We start from the raw sequence: 22,529 nt of genomic DNA on the forward strand, positions 1-22,529 counted from the left end.
TGTAGGATTTGATAGATGGCTTCCATGTGACTGTAAACCTTCTCGTTCCTTACCAAAACAATATTCTTCAAAAACTTTCAGGATCAGTGAGTTAGAAAAAATGTTCAAATTCTGCTTGCATGTGTTTAGGGCTGAGTTTGAAAAATTCCATTCCTTCTCAGCAAGGTTAACACTGAATGAAATCCGTGCTATGTCTCAATAAATGTATATTCTCCGCTTGTGCTTTCAAAACTAGTATGGATGAGGCAGAGTTTTTCAAAGCTAAAAAAGCATTCGCAAATTTAAATGCCACGTAGGGTTTCTTTACGATAAAGGACAGCATGAAACCAGCACAACATTGAGTGGTCTCATGTAACACAGTCCATTTTGCTGTCTGCCAGTCAGCCTTACACAACTTTGCTTTTAAAAATAAAAGAACAGGGATTGTAATATTTATGATTCTTTAAATCAACAACTGTACAGAAAAAGATTGTTCCTGAGAAGGTTCCTATTAGCCTGGAATTTCACAAGGGCACTAACCCTTCTATCACTTATTAATAAACTTAGTGCCTCGAGGCTCCAATTAGGTATTAGAACGCAGTGATAACAGGCATTGTAAATGTGCAAGACGAATCTTCCCTAAGGGACTACAATACAATATTGTTTTTAAAAAACTAGTAATTTCTTAAAATAGCTTTACAGCCATGGCAGGCTATTGCTAACTTTGGCCTAGATCCTGCAATGAAAATGTGTGTTGTGAGTCTCCATTGAGTAAGAGAAGGCAAGGAACTTGCTCGTTTTGTAAAAGCCCATAAAAAATGTAAGTCTTTGTTACAAATTGGGGGTTTTTTGGTCACCTTCAGGAAAAAAACCCAACAGGGTAGCTTGCAGTTGATGCTGAAAATCTGCCTTAAGAGTTACCAATCATATCACATAAAATACTACTGAGAACACTCCAAGGCCATAGTGTGCCATAAATGACATACAAATACAAGTAGAAAAGAAAGATCTCTGCTTCTTGACCTGTGTGATGAAGCAGTCTTTGACTGCAGATCAAACCTTTGATTTAGGTCATGTCCACAGCATCAGCTGAGATGTCCGAAGGCAGCTAATTGCCCGCACCCTTCCCGGCGGCGGCGGCCGCTCTGCACAGAGCTGGCTGGAGGACTGTCCTGTCTCTTGGTCAACACAGACCTTTGCCGGTGGCCTGAAACTCCTTTCCCACCACCGTAGGTGCGAACAGCACTCGGCACACACGTTCCTCAAGAGCGGCAGGAAAGATGGCTATTTGCAAAACTAGATTCCCAACCCTTATCATTTTTTCCAGCTCCCGGTTTTCCAACTTGTGCCCGGGCCGGTCGCACCCGCTTTGCAGTGCCGCTCGTCTTTGCCGCATCTGTGTGTCCCCCCGCTCCCACCCTCCCTAATTACCGGACACCCGACGCGGGCTGAAGGCACCGCGGTCCAGCGCAGGTAGCAGCCGCGCAGGCAGCTCCCCGGGGCTGCGGCTGCCGGCGGGGCGCGGGCAGCGGGTCCGGACCCCGGTGTGTGTCGGGGTTGGGGGGGCTGTGCCCGGTGGGTGGCGGGCGGCGGCGGGAGGAGGGGACCCGCTGCGCGCCGCGGGGTTCGCCCAGCGCCGCCGCCGCACGGGCTGCGGCAGGAAAGGAGCGGCGGCTCCTCGGGGAGGAGGAGGAGGAGGAGGAGGAGGAGGAGGAGGAGGAGGAGGAGGAGGAAGGGGGGGTGTCCCTGCGAGCGGAGCCGGCCGCAGCGAGAGGCGCGGCGGGGCGGGGCGGGGCGGGGTGGGCGCAGGAGGCGTGGAGGGACGGGCGGACGGGGGAGGACGGGGAGCGCGGAGCGGCGCGGAGGGGCGCGTGCCATGCGCGGCGCGGAGCGGCGTGGCGCGGCAGCCGGCGGCTCGCTGGCTGGCTCAGCATGCGCGGGCTGTGCCGCCGCCGCCGCCGCCGCCTCCTCCTCCTCTTCTTCCTCTGCCTGGCGGCCGCCGTGCTGGGGCTGTGCGGGGGCAGCAGGAACTGCCCCGACCTCATCGTGGACCGCTGCCTCTGCGCCGCCGAGCGCGCCAAGGGGCCCGGCCGCCCTTCCCTCCGCATCAAAGTGGTCTGCAGCGGCGGCGACTTGGTGGAAACTTTGCAGCCCGCCGTGCTGCCCAACCGCACCGTGTCCCTGTGAGTACGGCCCCGCCGGGGCAGCGCCCACCTGGCGGCGGCCGCCCCGGGGCTCCCCCCCCCCCCTCCCCCGCCCCGCCTGGGGGGTGCCCCGAAGGAGATGGGGGTGGGGGGGGTGTTTGGGGGGACCCCTCGGCACGGCCGTGCCCGCCGCCGCCCCGACCGCTGCCGCAGGGGTAGGCACAACCGCTCGACGCAGATTATAAACCCGGCCCGGCTTTTAAAAAGTATGTGAGAGTTTGGGGTAGGGTTTTTGGTTGTTGTTTTTTTTTTTTTTTTCCTCAGTTTGGAAACTCTTGCTGGCGTTTTGGTCGGGCTGGGGAAGCCGGGCTTTGCCTGCTGGAAATTGCATGCTGCTGTGGAGGGTGGTTTGGAAAATGTCAGTGGTAGCAGCACTGATGGAGCTCGCTGGTGCACCTCTCCGCCGGCCCTGGCGTGGGCTTGGACTGTCCCGGCAATAAATGAGTGGTACCGGTGATGGTAAAGTGCCTTCCCGAGGTCTGTGCAATTAACCGGTTTTCCCCTTCTCTCTCGTCTCTTCTAAATAAAGCTTGAAATCTGATGTCTCTCTTTTCTTTTTAAACAAGAATTTGTGTACAAACATTTGAAATGGCCCAATCTCCGGTATCATTTTGAGTTTTCTGGTCATTGAAAATGATTCACGGTTTGGTGTTTTGTCCCCTGTACCCCCCACCAAGTGACTTGGAAATAGGTTATGATGTTTTGTAGCCTGTTGCACTAGCTAAACTTGAATAAACAGCGTGTATTGTAAGTAAAGCAGTTGAACTTCTTGTAACTGTATCATCAAGTATGGGTGAAAGTAATGTCCCGGTAATGGACCCAAGCAGTAATAGCTCTGTGACATTTACCCTTTAGATCGTGCACACATCAACAGATCTTTTACTGTTGAGTTTAGTTCTGTTGACAATTCCTGCTGTGAACATCTCCACTGTTCACTGCACTTTCTTTAAGTCAACACTTTTAGGAGACAACTGGTAAAGATAGTAATTTATAACATCTGGGGAGCTTGTGCTTGTAAACTTACAGATGTGCTGCATACGCTTCAGTTCAGTTTTAGTTCTAACTGTTGAGTGACTTGATGCTGATTATTCATTTGGGAAACTTTTGCTTGTTAATATACAACAACTACACTTCCTGCTAAATTTTAATAGGCTGGTTTAAAATAAAATTACTACATTAACTTACATTTTAACCTAGGTGATAAATTCACTGCTGCTTTCGTAGTTTATATAACTGGCTGTATAGTTATAGTTTGTACTCCCCCAGAAGTATAAAATGTTGGCATCTCGGGCAGGCAGAATTTTTTTTTTCCCCACTGGTTAAAGATCTGTAGAAACTCTCACACACAGCATGTCTGCAAAGGTTTTTCTCCTTAAGCATTGATTTAGAGTCTTATTTAGTGTTGTGTTTGTTTTTTTTTTTAAAGAAACTTTTCTTTTAATGAGGGAAGTACCAGTAGATGAATCCAGCTGACCATAAGATCAACAGAAGTATGTATTCACTATCATGAAAAGAAATTGAATTGGAAACAGAAGTGAGAAAAGATGAACAGGGAAGGTGGTTCATTTGAAGCAGTAGGTGGGAGGATTTGGTCACTTGTACATATGATTTAAGGCACCAGTAGCAAACTTGATACTTTCACCCTAAAGATGCACATTTCAAGTAACACTTGCTAGTACTCATTAGAAAGATACTTTTTAAACTTAATTACAAATAGCCATTGACCTGAGAGGTGATTAGCTGTCCTTAGTTGATATGAAACTTACAAACCATTGTTTTTTGTTGTATTTCACGTGGACAAATACAGTCCTGTGTATCACCTAAACTTATCCCTTTCCTTTTACAGTCTGTCTTCTCAGTTTTTTTTGCTTCTCAATAAGTAAATCTAAGGCTAAATCTTGAAGATAAAAAGGAAAAAAAGCTTAAAATCTGTCTTAGGGATGTAATAATTTTCAGTAGCTGGAACATACAGATGACAATTTGATTGAATGTGTCAAAGATTTTTCCATCGGAAACTGTTTTTGATGATTTAAATTACACTTGTGAGATTCGGCCAGCTGCAGAAAATAATGATAAAAAGCTCAAACACTACTGCTCTTACGTTTGTTTTTGTAGCTGCGTGGAAGACTTGGGCAAAAGAGAATATTCTAGTAGACGCTGCCTGATTCCGTTCAGTTTTATGGGCCCACAGAGAGAAAGAGAGCTTTAACATATGGAAAGTAACCTTGCAGATTGCTTTATCAATTAAGAAAAATAGAGGTGAATAAAGGAATGTATATTCAGATGCAGTAACCCTGTAATGAAACAATGTAACAAACAGTTTGGGGGATTTGGGTTCGATTAAGTAATCTTCTAGTGTATGTATATATTTATGATACAGGGATGCTGCTTCCCTGGTGCTACTTTCTTTTGGAAGGGAAGATCGAAGCCAAACTCTTTTTAACTGTTCTGCAGAGGTGACAGAGGATTTACCTCTGCTCTGTCTCTTAATCCATTAAGAGATAAAGCTGTGGATGTGTAACACTTCCTTTACGTGCTACGTAATGTTGCTTATCAGCAAATTTAAGAAGTTACAGTTTCATAGTTTAATGTTTTTTTTCACCTAAGTGACCATGGACCTTGGCGGAGTTTGATGATTTAGGCTCTTTATGGCATATATGTACTAAAAGTATTGCTACTGAAAGTACTTCTAACTCAGTCACACATAGTGACTGCAAACGAGTGGGAAGTCACCGAAGAAATCCTTATTCTTGACAGGTTGAGACCAATTATTTCCAGCTTATGAGGTGGGTAAGTTTGCATAGTTTCTTTGAAATCATATGAACACTAGAGCTATTCAGTACTGTCTGAATGCTCCCAATAATAAACAATCACACTAGAAATAAAATCGAAATATAAAATGATAAAGCAACCATCCCCTCCTCTTTATTATATATTAAAAAACAAAAGCATCAAACTCCTCCTTGTTCTGGACTCTGTTTCACTGTCTTTAGTTAGTGGTTTACTGCTTTGGAAATGGGATTCAAGTGCTTGACTGGATCAAAAGAAAAAGCCTAGCTGTAGCTTCGCAAAGATATTTGCATGTATCTTGTTAAAAGGAATTCTAGTCCTTATTGATTTGCAACATGTATTTCTGTGCCTTGCGTATGGAATCACTAATTTATGGGCTCCGCTCTCCCCACTTCACTCTTGGTAGGCGTGGAAGCATAGACCCAACAAGGAGGAGTCATAGCCCTTTAGAATAATATCATTTTCTCAGTTTAGAATTTATGGCTGAATACTTGGAAATTCTTATATTGAATCGATATTTTATAGTTATGGGTTTTTTTGTGTTGTGGTTTTTTTTTTTTTTTCAATCAAGTGATTGGGTTGTTAAAGTGTAACTCTAGAGAAAAAGATTATTTGCAATTTTGCTTCTCTTCTGTGCTAACAGAAATTTTAGTTGTTAAACTTTTGACTGACCTGCTGAAATTTGGGCTATACGGAGTACAACAGTAAAAACTGTGTTGCTGCTTTTTGCAATATGGAAGTCCCACAATTTGAAATTTTACGAATTAGCAAATTAGATTCTTTTCTGAGTTATTCCACGTAAAATAGACAGTATATTGGTAGGTAACTTACTTTCTGAAAATTTTTTTGTTTCTGTCTCAAGTGGTGTTAAAAAGTTTATCCTTTTAGTTTTAGAAGTTCTCAGTTCAATACATGTCTCGATGTCACTGGGTAGAATATACTTTGAAGTTACAAATGCCATCAGTTTCTGATAGTAGCATCATGATTATTTTTTTTCCCCTCACTCAATTCAAGGCCAACATTTATCCTGAAGGTTGTTATTTTTACAAATTTTACCCATGTATACTCCTATGGAAATCTGCTGGTTTAACTGTCATGATAGAAATGAAGAAAACTTAAGGTAGTGTGTGGCTCATCGCAATTCCATATCATACAGGACCCTTCATATTTTGTTATATCTATGCATTTCTTCTGACTTTGAATTGGAGGTTGTCTCGAATTCCTCAGATTCTCAATTTCACAGTAAGGCTGCATGATTCTAGTGGTAATCCATAGCCATAATACATATGTAGGGGGTTTTGTCTTCAAAGCACTTTACAAACATTAAGTGGTCTTCTGAAAGCAGCATTGCCCTGCTTTTCTCTGTCCCAAAATTACTTTTATGTCACATCCGTTTAGATCATGTCTACTGGAATTTATTCAAAGTTATTATATTAATGTATTTGTTTCATTTCCAGTCTTGTCTTTTACACTCGTATATTCAGTTTAGGATATATCAATATGGTTTATTTAATATAAGCATCTTGCTGTAAAAATAGCTCACAAAATGTTCTTTATGTCCCAAAGAGCTTAGAGTTTAAGCTAGCCAAAGCAAACAAAGCAAGAATTGAGGAAAGGATGACCAAAAAAAATGTTATTCAATAGTTTCATTTCCCCATCTCAGATATTTTTCTTTATTGATGAGATCTCACATAGCATTGTTAATTTGTAAATAACAGCATTATTAAAGAAGGTAGGCTAATTGTCTTGATAATGTTTTTTTCATAAGTATTTTCACCTTGGTTAGCTTCCTGTGTTTGTTCAAAGTGGCAGAAAAAAAGAATAAAACCCAGGGTTCCTGTTCCATTATTTATGTGTGTATACATATTTATACATGCTTTCTCCAAAACTCTTTTTTTTTTTTTTTTTTTTTTTTTTTTTTTTTTAAAAAAGCCAGTGTTGTAGTGAAAGAAACTCTTAACATAAAGTAAACTGACACAAAATACACATAAGACTTGGATGGTCTGGGACAGATGGTTGGGGAGAACAAAATAAAGAGACGAGTAAAACAGTAGAGATGAAAAGTCTTTAGTTATTAGTCTAAATTTGCTTGATATTTCATGGTATAGATTCAAGTAAAGTGGCCATAAAATACCATAACTGAAAAGATTCTATTTTTCTTTGTTATTTCTGACAAGGAAATACCTGCATCGGAATTGTCGTCTGCTTGTCAGTAGTAGGAAGTACTCTGACTGCTTCCAAGTTATGGCTTTCTTTGGATGAAACCGATGCATTGACATTACTGGAAATTTTAACAGGAGAGGAGGGTGAAAAAGTTCTGTTAAGGAAAACAGAACTTTCTTTGCAAATAAAGTCCACAATAAAATAAAGGCTGCTTTAATAATTATCAAATTAACTTCTTAAAGTTAGAGAAATCATGCTGAAGTTTATTTCGTTCTTTATTATTAATCTCTAAATGTTGTAAGTTAAAACAGTGCCATATATCCTCCTGGTGCTTTTAAGTCCTCAGTGGAACTTGCTTCGAGGAAAGCAGTTTCTGCAGGAGAATGGGATGAGAATCTTTGGAAGCAGATAACATTATTTTACAGTATTGAACAGTTCATTTATTTGGTAATTTCATGTCGAAACCAAGTCCTTTTTTGCTGCATACTGGGAAATTTGCAGTATTGTGATTTTACGCTTATATTCATTCCAGAGGTAAAAATAAACTGGGGAGGATAGGCAGGAGGATACGAATGTGCGTGGGAAGGGGGTTTTATCATGTGAGCGTATATCTGATACCTATTGAGAAGTCTTAAATGAAGCTGGGGTTTTGTGATATGGTCTAATTTGTCAGTTGGTGGCCACTGACCTTGTTTGCCTTTAAGCAGGAGGCGATTTAGTATGTATCGCTGGCTTTTCTTTTCTTTTTTCTCTTTTTTTAATTTTTTTTGTATGTTGGCCGAATATTCATAAAATCTATTTAATTTTAACTATCAGAAGTTGTGTGCAACAGAAATTTGTTTCTGAACTGTAGGTATTCTCATCTGTTGCAGTGCAGTACTGGCTGGGGAGAAGGTGATTTATGTTTATGTATGTGGAATTTGCCTCTTTAGGAAGCTGCATGAGTTGCTGCCCCTCGGGACCCAAGTACCATCAAGCCTTAAAATGGACTGTTCTTTAAAGATTTGAAAATGTAGATCTTCTTTTTTTTTTTTTTTTTTTTTTTTAGAAGGCATACTGAAACATTTTCTCAAAATACTTTTTTCTTTTCTTGTCCCCTTCTAAATATCCCGACGGCATTATGAGATGTGAGGTGATGTGAAGAGGGGGGAGTGATGGAGTGGGGAGAGAGGTGAAGCCGGGTCTGAATAGCCAGAAGGAAAGGGTCTGAAGAAGGTTAGTGAAATGAAGTTCTAGAGGTTTAATATTGTATATATTCTCCTTTTTCTGCGTCTTCAGGGGTTTAAAATCACAAATCTTATTTAATTGCTTGACGTTGTACAACAACGGGGTCATATTAACCCCTGTGACTCTGGAAGCCCGTTTATTCCTTTGCCATTAGCACAGACCCCGAAGCTTTCTGGGCAGAAATAGCCGGAGTAACGCTGCTCTCTTGCGTGAAGTTTCTCCCTATTTGGGACCGGCTGTCTCATCCCAAATTTTGCAGCTCAGAACAGGATCCAACCATGTTCCATCCCTACTTTCCTCACTGCTGTCTTGTGTCCTGCTTTTATACCGCAGAGCTGGCAGGAACGGGGAAGGTAAAGGGCAGCGTAGCTGTACGCAGGCAGAGGTTCCGCTCTCACCACCGGTAGGAAACATACATTCATATATACGAACCTTCCACGCTTCCTTCGCGCGCCGCTGAGAGTCAGAGCTCTGTGCCCGCTTGGTTTTCACTACTCAATAATATTTGTGCGTGTTTTCAAGAATCACTATTTATGCTATTCCACTTAGATTCTTGAGGAAAAATTGCCTATTGATTTCTAAGCTTCCTCCCTTTCCATCTTCCTGATAGAATATCCAAACCCTCACAGCAGTAAAAGTGAACAAACCATAAAGAGGTTGGGTATGTGCTTCTCTAATCAATTACGATTAACTTTGATCAATCACAAGTTTGCTGTCTAGTTCTAGACTTCCCAAATATAAGTTGGCTGAAACCTCTTGTATTAGTTATAATAGCAACATTTTTTTCCCATCTACTTTGGCAATTACGTAGTACCGGGAACACACAGTTCAGGCTTGGTTCTTATTTTTGTGGCAACGTGCCATTCTTCACCCCTCTGTTAAAATCAGTTCCAAATGTGTTTTCATGCCTGGGACTGATTTGGGAGAATGCTAAAGGTATGGTTAGTCATAAGAAAACTCTGCTTTTGCCGTTTCTATTATAGTCTTACAGACTTGTTGACAGTTTCTTTTCTGTACTTTGTTGCATGTAATCTTATCTGAACACCAGTATGTCAAATGTATAAATTGTTCTGCCAATAAAGTAAGCGCACGGTGGTTTATGGGTATTATGCTCATAGACCTATAAATCTTTGCAAAAAGATTTATTCCCAGATTGTGTAGAATTTAGATTTGCTGATAGCTATGCATAAGTAAGCAAATTCTTTTAAACTTGTATTTTAAGCTTTCCTTTGGTGTGTGGCTGTCTTCTGAAATGGCTATTCATCAAAACTCGAGAAGGTATAACGGCACTGACACGCATTTTCAGCATACATACTGTAGGCTTTGTATAACACAAAATGAAGTTTAGTGGATTTTCTACATTGTTAAGGTATCATTATGGTTTTTGAGTAACCTGATAAGTCAAGGCCTCCAAGTTCCAAATTATGGACATCTATGATTCTCCTTTTTAATTGAAGAATTACTGTAATTCCCCCCCCCACCCCCCCTTTCCAATGGCAATCAAGACAATGTTTCCCCATAAAACCCTTCTCTTTATGTTATGGGATAGATTGTCCCAGAGAGTGTGTGGTTTATAGACAAAAGTATAAATTGGGAGGGTAAAGGTTTTATGTGTACTGTAACATGAGGAAAGAAAAACTGCATCATAGAATGGAAAATAATGTTAAAACTAGTAGTAAAAATCAGGCTTGGAAAATTTGGAAAAAAGCATAGATTTAAGGAAAGATTTGAACACAACTATGTATTAGTAGTTCTCTGGCAACAGTTTTTTTGATATCTGCATTACAAATTAATATGCATGGTATTGATTTCTTTGAGAGCAGGGAGGTGGAAGAAGAGCGTAACCTGTTTGGGAGCAACTTTATTAATACAGTAGGCTTTATAGAGACTTCCAGAGGAAGCATACTCAAATGTTAGGAAAGGTTCCTCTGGCGGAATGTGCTAACAACCTGCCGCAAGAGGAAGCCTACCAGCATTTAAGAGAGGGAGAAGAAAAACAGTTGTTGTTACCAATTTTGAGGAGTCAAATTTACCAGCACTCCTAAGGAATTGAATTTTTACACATTAAAGTGTGTCCTCTCAGGGGAGCTTTGCATGCTAAGAAAAATGCTTAATTCTCTTTGCCTTCCACGGGCTGTCCTCTGTGCTCGGACCCATCTGCCATTATTCTCAGAACCTTTTCAATTCTGCGCTTTCCTTCTTATTATTGTTACGGTTGTTATTACATTGATACTTCTCCCCATTTTTTTCTTCTTATCTTCATCTTGGTTGTGTTCGCTGCTTGCGTGTATTGCGCACTTTACTGCAATTGTGTTTTTAAAAAAGGAAAAAAGCCCATCTCCGTCCTCATCAGCTCTGCTCTTGGTCCTCTGGCACGCTCCGCTTCTCGGCCGGCCTCTGCGCTTTCGCTGCTGTGTGCTGCAGCCTCTGCTTTCAGCTCACGGTCTCCACCGCTTCTTTCATCTCACATGAATTCCCAGTTCCTTCCCCTTTTCTGAAGCCCTCCATTACGTCTTCCCTCATCACCTTTGATCCTTGACTCATTTTATCCTTCTCTTCTGAACTTGCTGAGTGGAACTGAAATGAGTGAGGATATGGGTCCTCAGAGAGATCCGCATTAAGTCCTGGAGTTCAGCGGCGTCTGGAATTGGGGCCAGGCAGATGGAGTTGATCCTATTACACAACTTACAAACAAGAAAAACATTTGAATGTCCATCTCTGCCTCCTCGCAGAGTTTATCGTTAATAACTGCAGCCAACGGAGTAGAGAAGTCTCAATGTGGTTGTGTCAAGCGGTAATTTTATATTGGCCCACCAAACGTGTTGCCGATGATCAGAGGGAACAGTCACAATGAGCAGATTTGTTTTCCATCCCCAGCACTGTCTCTTTTTTAGAAGGGAAGAGGGAAAGCTCGATTTCCACTTTTTTCTGCACCTTTGTGACAACATTCAAACAATATTGCAACCGTCCTTCCAAAACTGCAAAGTGTGTATAAAGCAAATAATTATGGTGCTGAAGATGAGATCTTAATGTGTGCTGTTGTTCTCATTGCAGTTCTTGAGCCAGGAAACAAAACTTTTCAATATGTAGGCAAATCTAAGCGCAAGGGACTGCATTCCTTTCTCCTTTGATATAGCTGGTAATATTCATATTTGAAGTTTATCACACAGCTCTATCTTAAACTACATCAAGTTAATGAACTGTTTTCAGCTATGGCTGTAGCGGTTGACAAATCCATACTAAGTTTGCAAAAGCCACAATTTTCCATCCGTACTACACGTGGGTTGCAGGAAAGGAAACACAGTCAAAATGCACGAAACAAAGCATGCTTCCCATTGGAAAATGTGTTATTCCCTTGGGAATGAATGTCATCAGTATGCGGCTTTTGTGTTGGGCACACGTTTTGTGAATTGTATTGTACCAACGTTTTCATCATTAGACTTATTTATTACTAGAGTCCCCGATGGAGTCATACATCATCTCATCTATAGCAAGGTAATTATCTGTAGAGGGAGAGTGGTAAAATTTTGTCGTATTATGCTTCAGGAAAGTCTTCAAAGTATATCATGATTGTTTAAAGGAATTTGGAGTACACGGTGCTCAGAACACGGAGTCAAGCTGTGGGAGTTACGACACCAGATATTCAGGTAGCTGTTAAACTACTGGTGCGTGTGAATATAGTATCTGTAGCTCATTTCGTTATGGGGAGTTTTTCCTCCGTGTTTGGTAACAACAGGCTCTCGGAAAGTTAATCTGCTCTTTCCCTTGTTTATATCATACGGGAGTCTTGTGGAGAGACACTCCATGCGTTTTTCCTTTAATGTTGGGAGACTTTAGGTAAGAGTATGAGTCCATCCAGTGGGAGCAGGAAGACATCTTTAAGGTTGGGTGTTTTTTTCTGCTGGTAGTGCTTTCCTTTGCGTTCCTTTCCTTTCTTTAGCAACAGCGCTGGTAGGGTCACATTAACTTCTTAGGGTTTGAGGACCTGCTTTTTGCGGACCCTGAGTGGACCCGAGGAAGAGCAGAGGTTGAGGCACGAACATCAGAAAATGACGTGATGTCAGTCATAGATGTTTGGTATTTATCTATTTGCCTGATTTCACATGTGTATTAAATGAATGTCAGCTGCTGTTCGTGTTAAATGAAGACTTACATGGCATATTAATGTGCTTGCTAGTCCTCGTGGAGCTGTCGCAGATATTCCAGTGCTAATGTCTTTAGTTTAAACAGACAAAGAAACAATGAGTTTTGCAGAAAAAGGGAAAGTAACTTTTCGAACGCTTTTCTTTGTCTTTCCCTTTACTTCTATAATAAGTGTTAGAATTTTCATTAGTCATCCTTTTAAAATGTGGGGACCCCCCCCCCCCCCCCGCATTAATGGTCATTTATTGTTGTAATATTAATAATTCTCTCCACTTTCTGCACAATTACATGTTATTTATAACAATGTAAAGCGTCAACAATATAGATTGAAGAACCAAATAATAACCATAAGAGCTAAATAAATGTAATGAATTCTAATCTTCTGCATTTAGAGCAAATGAAGTTACCACTTTAAAGTACTTCATGCTTATTGATTGTCATTATAAACCTGTTTCCAATAAACTATTATTTCTGAAACAATTCTCATTAATTAATTTGTGCTTATGTTTAATAACTACTCCATTAGAGAATTGGTCCATAAAATGGTCTTCATAACAATTTTACGCAGTTAAACAGTAAATTGCTGACTGGGACGACATCTTATTTTTGAATAAATAATACAGCAGTTTTGCTAATTGGACAAAATTACTTAAATATAGAGAATATTTTCATTTATTTTCATGTAATGTTAATAAGAATACGGAAGTTTGTTGCTTGAATCTCCCTGTAACTAAATGCTGCTGAAGTATTCATTAAGTGTATGTTTAAGCTACTTTCTGTGGGTACCTCTGAAGAACTCGGGTCAACTATTTGGTATTGTTATTATGGCCACTTTACAAATGGAATACTTGGTTACCAAGCTATTTGGTAATGAAGAGGGATTAGATGCCAAGCCCCAGTTTGGAATAGATTTGAGCAAATAATTTTTTAATGCTAGCTTTCCAGAGTACTGCTTTAGCTGAGGCAGGGTGATTGTTTTAAACAAATAAAATCCCTCAAGTGATCATTTATTAAATAGCACTGAAGTCAAGTTGGGGTTTGCATTTTTTTTTTTTTTTTCTTTTTCTTTCTCCGAAAGTAGCTGTCAAAATGGTGGTATTGAATTATATGTTGAGCCAGTGGTTCCATATGATTAGTTAGTCTATAAGCCTCTTCAGTTGGCTGGCGTTTCCTTTTTGAAACTGGAATGGCTCATAAAGCTTCGCCTTCGGCTGAAGCTTCAGCTTTAGGCTGAAGATCTGGGGCAGCCGGGTTTCCTGTCTGTTTTCACTTGCCGCTTTGCTATTTTGTATGAATTTTCAGTTACTAATATGGTTTTGGAATCTATAAAAATACAATATGTGGACTTTAAGAATGTTTATAGTTACACAGCTTTTCATTTGCTGCAGTCTGGACCATCAATAAAAATGCGAGCGGCTGTCCTGGACCAGACCAAACGGCCGCGATGTAGCCCGGTACCACGTCTCCAGTTTAGAAGTGTTCAAAAGCAGGTGGCCAGGGTAGAGTAGCAGTGTGATATTTCTCACAAGGATTTTCTAGTCTCCATCCCAACTCGGTGTTGTAGTTCTGGTGCATTTAATTTACCAAAATGGTTTGTTTTTCCAGAGCCCAGTCCGGCCCCCGCTGGAACCCACGCCAGCTCCCTGCATTGGGAGCATCCCGTGGCAAGAAGGACCTACCACAGCTCAGCTGCGTGCTGGCAAGGGAACGTCCTCCTCTTGTTTATTTCTGAGCTTCAAGAGTTCAAACCTCTTTCTAATTTGTTTCAGTCAGAGCTGATTGTGGTCATCAAAGTCAGGAAAATGGACCAGGTTCTGTCTTCAGTGGGGGAATCCATCCCTCTGCTTTTTTTCTTGTTACCGATAGTATGCTTTCTGGTATGTAATCAGTGTTGTGTTTAACTTTATGAACAAAGAGCAGTGATAAAACATTTTTTATAACCAAAATCATTACATTTAACTCAATCCATGGGGAAATGCATTGGTCTTCTAGGGGAAAAAAAAAAAAAAGGAAGGTCTGCTCCTGCTTTTAAGATTTTTGATTAATGAAAAATGAATAGAAACTTCAAGTCAGCTTTCACATTGGTTGGCCTAGTTTTCTTGTGGCAGATTGATAGATTTTCCTGCTTCCCACTGTATTCCTGAAGAATAAGTGCATCTTCAATTTTCCTTGTGTGTTGAGGCCAATATTTTGTGCTTCGTTTAGTTGTTGGCACTGTGGAAAGGAGAGAGGGAGAAGGTCTGATCAAGAGGGAAAAAAAAAACCCTCTATTAAATTGCAATAACAACATGCCAGTGAAAAAAGGTTTTGGATGAGGTAAACGGCTTTAAAAGGTAGAGAGTGCTGGTCAACCGGTCCTTTTTATTTTATTTTTTTATCTGTTAAAAATAATTTTGATTGGTATTGATGCTGGCAATGCATTTGCTCAGAAAGACTGCAGCATGGCTCTGCTGAGTGATAGCCCCTTTGCTTCAGTGAAGCTTCAGTTTTGTCTTTCTGGGTATTCTTCAGTTCACAGCTCTAAGACTTATAACGTGCTAATAATAGTCGAGTAGGTTTTCTTACTTATTGAGTATGGGTTGCCACTCTATTCATCTGAGACTGGAAGGAAATGGGTAAAAGAAACTAGAAGTGGAAAAACTTGCAGTTTGAGCTCGAATTTTTTGAATGGGAGGAAACAAATGTAAAAATACTGACAATATTTTAAACTGTATTACTTTTTTTAGCCGATCTAGAAGAAGTCTTTTTGTAACGCTGCCTCCTTGAGATAGTCTCTCCACATTCTCTCTGCGGGATGTGCATGAGGCTGATGCTCGCTCAACATCTATTGTTTTGTGTAGGCTGGCCACAAACCCTGTGTTTCACCCTTGTCCCTGGGCTTAGGGCAGGCCGCTATGCCCTTTGCTTTCATTTATTACTTTGTTCTGCACCGTTTTCCTGATTTTTCTGCCGTGCTGCTGACTGTTTCTTTTTAATGTGTTTTTCTTTTGGGGATGTGTTTTGGTGTGTGTTTGTTTGTGGTTTTTTGTTGTTGTTGTTTGTTTTTTGTTTTTTGTGTTTTTTTTTTTTTTTTAACCTGTAAATTATGGGAGCCACCTTCCAGGAACTGACCAGCAGGGAAGTCCTCTCCTTGAGCCTTTGGTAGGAAAGCCTTTGCCACTTTTGGCCATTCAGGGTGCTTAATGTCTGCCTGATTGACCCCGAAAAAGGAGATGAGTAGAGACAGAGTTATAAGATACACCCCATCAACTGGATTGGTACTTCTTACAGTAGGGCAAAACGCTTAAAATTCAGATCACTTCTTCCTTGTACTGATCTGTGTGCATGGTTTGAAGATTTACAGACCTGGCAGAGGAGATCCTGCTTGGTCAGCAGAGACAGATCTGCTCTGCTGAGCACTTTCTACGTGTCTGGAGAAATGTGTCCATCGCTGACAGCGAGTCCGAGTCGAAGGCTATCCTGCAGCCGCAGAGGATGCTGTGGGATGCTGATGGGTTCCCCAGCCCTGAATGAGGATGTGGTTATAGGGAAATGGCTGCTCACTTTCAACTTGCAAGTGTTAGCTTCAGATAGTGTTTCTTTGTCTGTTTTGCACTGTATTGTAATAGAAGTTATTCTGCAGAAAAATATGCATATTTATCACCGAACAAGTAATATTTTGTTAAGGTTAGTTTGCCAGTGCTTAAAAGAATAATGAATGGAGGGCAGAGGTGAGAATATGAGTTGACGTCTTGAACTTAACGACGACTACGTTGGCTGTCCTAGGCATTCCCTCCTCTACTTTTCTGTGAGTTTCTGTGATTGAGAAGAAGATTCCTATAAAATCAAGATAAAATTCAGTATTTGTAAATGCCGAGTGAGAAGGGGTGCGTGGAACACTTTAACTTTCCTTACGCATCGATTGGCTCTGAACTAGGCACTTGTTATCTGCCGGAGTGATACTCTGGAGGTATGATACACCCCGTGCAAACGACAGCTCAGCAGCCGTCAACACGGGTAACAGAACGAAGCATCTTGTTCCCACTGTGCAAGCCCACGGTGGTGCATCTGCATCTTGGACACTGTGCACAGTTCTGGTTCTTCCACGTCAAAAAGGGCATAACAGGACAAGAAAAGGTGCAGAAATGCGCAGAGTTTTGGAAGAGCTTGCGTGTGAGGAATGCTGAATAGCTGAGGGAGTTTTATCCGGAAAACCTCTGTGGTACGTTGAAAGTGAATAGGGAAGGTTATTCACTGTTTTCCACAGAATAGGACTTGGGAGGCAACAAATGATTGGAGTTTCACAAGAAATAAAAAGTTGGTTTGCTGCAGAGCTTCTTGCTGTAGTTTCTGTATTCATGTAACTTCCCTCGACCACTGTCAAAGACAGGACAGTGAGCTAAATGGGCTCCTGTCTGACCCGCTCCTGCTGGCTTGTTGCTGTTCAGTGTATTTATTTAGGATCCAGATGGAAAATATGAAGTTCTCGGAAGACAGAGTTGGGAGGAATGATTACAGCCTGGGGCAGCTCTGTAGTGTAACCGGGATCACTTGGCGAGCTGGATGTGATAGATCAACGTTCATTTTAACATGGCCAAGAACGTTGTCATATATCCAGAACAAAGAAAGTAGTTTGCACTTGCACGTTCCAGAAAACAGTTCCAAAATTGTGTCACTGAAAAGCAGTTAATTATAATGGTGCATAATCAGTTAAACATCTGTTCCTGGTGTGATATTACTAAAAGTGTACTGATAATATCATCTTGGATGCAAAAGCAGGGAATAAAAAGCAGAATTAAGGAGTAAGTATTACTTTTGTTTGCTGCTACTGAGCAAAAGATGACTAGAAAAAAACGTTGTAAATATATTTCAAAATTTCGAGGATGATTTAAGGTCTAGGAAATATGTGCTGTATGCTTAAATGTGTTCTCATAAATCTTTTTTACTTGTTTGAGGTTAAGAGGTTATTTGATCATGTCCCATAGGTGTGTACGCAGAAAAAAAGATGCCTGATACCGAAGATAATTTAATTTGGAAAATAATGAGATACAGTCATTGAGAGCTCAAACCGAATGCATTCAGAATAAGAATGCCAGTGGAAATCTAAGGGAGAGTAATTAACCTTTGAAAGACATAGGAACTTCTGAAGTAATGGATACTTCATTCCTTCTTAAATTAAGACTGAATATTGTAAAAGTTCAACAAGAAGTTAGTGGCTTGACGTGGCTTTCACTGAGAGAGGTTCTTTGCATTATGGGACATAATCACATTGGTCTCCTCTGAGCATTAAAATAAATGAACTGGTAAAAATCTACTTCTAGTATGTATTCACACATCTTTATATGAATACTACCAAAACCATGATTTAAGTGTTTTTGGTTATGGAGATACAAATATCAAGAGAAACTATGCAATGTTTCATTCTGGATGGGAGAAGCCGCCAATCTAGTATAATACTTGTAAAAATGTGACTTGCTTTTTTTAAAATACAGAAGTAGAATCATGGTAGTATCAAAATAATTTTGTTGATTGTACAGCAGTACACTGTGTATTTGGAAATACTCAGCACTGGAGAGTTTCCAAGTGTCTTTTGGCTTGACAGTGGCAAACGTGTTCACCAGGTGTGCTTCAGCTGTGAATAGTTCTTCTGCTTTGAATTCTGCCAAATATTCTGACTCTGATTTAACTCTTGAGTTGTCAAACGCAGTGATTTTTATGGTGTTTGTTTATTATTTGATGTTAGCCGACTCCTTCCATTTCTCCTTCCAATTTAATCCTCACCACTTTACCTACAAAATATTGATGACAAAAAAGTTGTTAGCGTAAGAAGTTGCAGTTTAAAAACAATCAGGCTGTGTCTGCGTGCTGCTTTAATGAACTGTATTTCTGTTTTTCCCTGTCTGCTGCTGCCAGTAGGATTTTTATTGGGTGGTGGGTGTTGGTAAAAAGGATGCTACTAAAAACCAGTACAGCTCTAAGTCAGCGTATAGCAGCTTTATTGCAGAGATGAAAGTCATGAAGAGCTTTGTGAATCGAATGTTACCATCCTTTGATCTTTAAATTCCTCATTAAGTTTAATGTTTCAGTAGCTACTGTTTTTAAAGTCTTCCCCTGTACGCTGTATTTTAAATTTAAAAAAAAAAAAAAAAGATTTCTGTAATTTGGCACTGTTTCTTTCCTGTACTAGGAAGTGCGACCTTTTAGCCATATTAAAAAGATTTCCTTTTGGTCTTTCTTGGTATTTTTTTAATAATTTATACAACAATGAAAGTAGTGTGTTATAATTTGTAAAGGCAGGCTAAACAAGTTAGATGTCTGCTCTTTTCACATGGCTTTCAATCAAGTTTGCAGCCAGTTGGAGAACCTACAGCTACAGTTTGTGTGTGTGAAATCAGTATGTTTTACTTACTGAAATGACAACTGTTTGAAAGAACATATAAATCGCCCTGAGGATTCACTGGTAAAGTCCTATGTAATCTAGGATTATTTTTGTATTATCGATGGATAATCCCTTGTGTAACAGGTATAAGTATATACATTATATTATAGCAAAATTCTAAACCCAAAGGAGTAATCCAAGGTATTAGGGGAAAGGGGGAATCTTCATGCTGACAACTCTTTAATCCCAAATGCTTTCTAGACAGTTAAATTACTGTTGCTTGAATTTGTAAAGTGAAGATATTTGGAGGGGGTTTCACACTGCAGCTAGCTTTCTGCTGTGGAAAACATCACCACTAATCATTTGAAAATAAAGTAGAATATGCTGCATAGCTGCTGGGGGGGAGGGGTTATGCTTAAAAAGAAAATAACCCTCTTTATAATAATAATAATTATAATAATAGTAATAATAACCATGGGATAACTAATAATACATAAATAAAAAAAGCCCACTTAAAACACTTAAAACCAGCAAGCTTTTTTCTCCTCGGTAACTTAAAACCGCGTGACAGCTTTCTAGACAATGTGCAAGCTATTATAAAAGTATTCAAGAGCAAAGTCCTTTGCCGGAATTCGGTAGCAGGATCTTGAAATGTTTTTATGGCATCCCTGCTGCAGGCATTAAAGGAAGCTGCTGTTCCCTTGCTCTCTTCAGAGCTCTTCTCTTTATCTTTAGCGTCTCCGGGTGCTGCCCTGCTACTCTGCTGTCGGTGAAAGTGATTGCTGCCCATCTCTGCAAACAGGGAGCATTTTCACAGAAAAACCCTTCCGAAGTCGCATCGGTTTAAGGCACCGTTAATGAGATGTGCATGTGACAGTTTTATGGTACAGCACGTATGATCAAAGATCGTTAGTCTTGTTTAATACGATATGTATTTGTACAGCATTTTGATGGAGTGTATATCCAAATGTTATTGTCCATAAATCTTGATAACAGCCAAGCTGAGAAAACACAAGCTGACAATAAGAGCTGGCACATGAGTAGCAGAATTCGTTCTCTAGGGATTTCTAATAATATAAAAAGATATCAAATGACTTAAACCAAGCTTTTTCTGAATTTAATTCTTCCCAGGACACATTAATTGTACAGTATTTTATTTAGGCATTTAAATTAAGAGCCTGGTGAGAGTGATAACTGCAGGTTTTGGGACTCGTGTCAAGAACACGGAGTGCAGAACATGTTCTGTGTTCTTTCAAGGTGAATAAAATCTTATTTTACTTTAATGAATACAGAAAGGGGAAACTTACTCGTACCAGTCTGACAGAGATACATCAATAGATCCTTTAGTGCGAGATGATAGCATGGTACTTGATTCATTTTAATCATGGGTGTGAGAGATGAATTCCTATTTTTATGAAGTGAGAAATCAGCTCTATGTAATTGGTCCCGTGTTCAAAGTCAAGATCGATTTTTTTTTTTTTTCTTTTTTTTTTTTTTTTTTAAATGATGTTCATTACTTTGCTATTTTTGGAGATACTCAAAGTACAAATGTTAAGTTACTCAGAAGAAATGTTTTGCATAGTCTGTGACAAAAATGCAATATTATAATATTTGTTTTCTGGTTTGAGTATCCTAGTTGGTTGATTTTAGCATTTACCAGAATCTGTGGTCTGGGTGTGTAGTTGAAAACAAGTGAAAATTTTGTTATATTTATGATACAAATGATTTGTGGAATCAAAGTTCACGTTGTGTTTTGATAGCTCAATCTGTCATTTTTGTGCTGGTAAGATACATGTTGAAGTTGTTCAGAAGTGAAATTCAATATAACCCCCCCACACCTTACTGAGTCAGACTGATGGTCCTCCAGGCAAATACTATGTCTCTAAATTCTGTCATTTGAAAAGTATGAATTTAGGTTGCAGGATTATTATTTTTGAAATGATAGGGGAAAAAAAAGAAAAATGAGAGGGAGCAGTGGTGAGGCAGAGCTTGTAGGAAAACAGTAAACTGCAAAATATCATACAGATTCAGGTGAATATTGTCAGGTTAGTGAAACAGCATCCTTCAAGTAAATAACGGGTACTTCTTTAGTTGCAGAGAGAAGGCTTAATGGTTTGTCTGCACTTCCTTTCAGTCCTATTGCATTTTCACATCTACCTACTATGTTATTACCATTTTCTTCTATTATGGTAATACAAAGAAGAACCGTCGTGCTGGATTTCTTGCACATGTTGTAAGGGAAATGGCCAAACAATTTATTCTTTTTATGTATAAAAAGCCATGGATAACATGGTAAAATGGCAATAGCTCCTGATAATAAACAAAAGCATCGCTGCATTGCTTTCCTAGGCCTGACCGAGTGGATGGTCTCCAGGACTCATGGTGGAAGTGGGAGAGGGAGGGGTTTGGGGGAGGTCAGTTGTGATGGGTTTTCAGTGTTTCCAAGAAGTTCCCGCCCAGCGTGGAAGCCCAGTAACATATAAATAAATGAATTGAGCAGCTGCGGTGCTTTTGCCTGTACTTTCATCGGATGTCCCTCGGCATGGGGCTGGTGGTGACCAGAAGGAAGTATTTCCTTGCCCTTGCCCCTGTGTAAAATAGAAAAGCTGCTGTGATGACGCGCGAGGACAAGAAGGTACGGTGCCTTAATCCACCTGGAAATTTTGTCTGCGATAAAGCCGGCTGTTTGCCGGGGATTTCCAGGTACCCGGCGGCTGGGCGGGAGGAGTGATGGTGAGCAGGTGCCTGGCAGCCCAGGCCGTTTGTGCGGGGCTCCAAGGCAGCGCTGTGGATCTGTGGGGTGAAAGAGGTGGTGCTGAGGACTGGATGTCCATCCTAGAGAGGTTTCAGTTGGAACTTTGGAGTATTAAATGCCGCTGTGCAACTCCGTTATACGTATTCCGGGGACGAGGGGGAGCGTGTATTTGTATTTCATTTCGGACCAGCTCCAGTCTGGTCTCACAGAGTGAATGCTCCTCTCCTTCTGCAAGGCATTAGGTGCATTCCTGGAGCAGAGCCTGAACTTGATTTCACCCGCAAGAAATCCCATCAGTGCGCTCAGAAGCTGTTTTGTGCTGCAAACGGAAGCACAGAAGTGGGGACGCGCAGGATTCCCTTCAAAGCACGCTCGTGTCCTCAGCTCAACAGGACACCAGCATGGGGGCACCGTGGTGGTTGCTGAAAGACCAGAAGGGATGGTGCAGATTTTGATACAAACCAAATGCAATCAATTTCCAAAAAAACAATTCTCGTACAAACAACCCCCTCCCTCCAAATTCCCCAACTAACTGTATGGAAGCAATGACCAGGGGGAGGTCTGGCTTAAACCCCTTCTTATTTCTATTGTCTCCCACAGCAAAAAGACCTTTGATTTCTCTTTGGAGAACAAATGGATGAGGCAGATCTTCAAAGCTCTGGCCAACTCACAGCCCTGTCACACATACTTGAAAGTGACTTGACATGGTTTTATGTATTAGTTCAGAAATTCAAAGAAACATAAATTTTATGTTATTTCTGTACATAAAATTCCTCAGTGTTCTTGATAGCCTGTGTAGTATTTTTATGTGTCATGACACCTGGCAAGTGCCTGGGATGAAAAGATTTTGGATATTTACTAGGATCAATTCTGAAATGTTCACTGAAAGTTTTATTGAATATAATATGAA

The 22,529-nt window shown here is 40.5% G+C and overlaps 1 protein-coding gene across 1 annotated transcript in view; it reads left to right on the forward strand.

Annotated features, from left to right (window-relative positions):
- Positions 1-1,911: 1,911 nt before the first annotated feature.
- Positions 1,912-22,529, forward strand: part of LOC309674401 (adhesion G protein-coupled receptor A3-like) — a gene marked incomplete at its 5' end in the record, with an annotated part of 285,537 nt that continues 264,919 nt past the window's right edge. The window contains one exon of the mRNA XM_082486426.1: positions 1,912-2,162. Coding sequence (XP_082342552.1) covers positions 1,912-2,162 — 251 coding nt within the window. The remainder of the gene's footprint in view (positions 2,163-22,529) is intronic.

Source organism: Vanellus vanellus (assembly GCF_965231255.1).
Source record: "Vanellus vanellus genome assembly, chromosome: 7".
In the NCBI taxonomy this organism is placed as follows: domain Eukaryota; kingdom Metazoa; phylum Chordata; class Aves; order Charadriiformes; family Charadriidae; genus Vanellus; species Vanellus vanellus.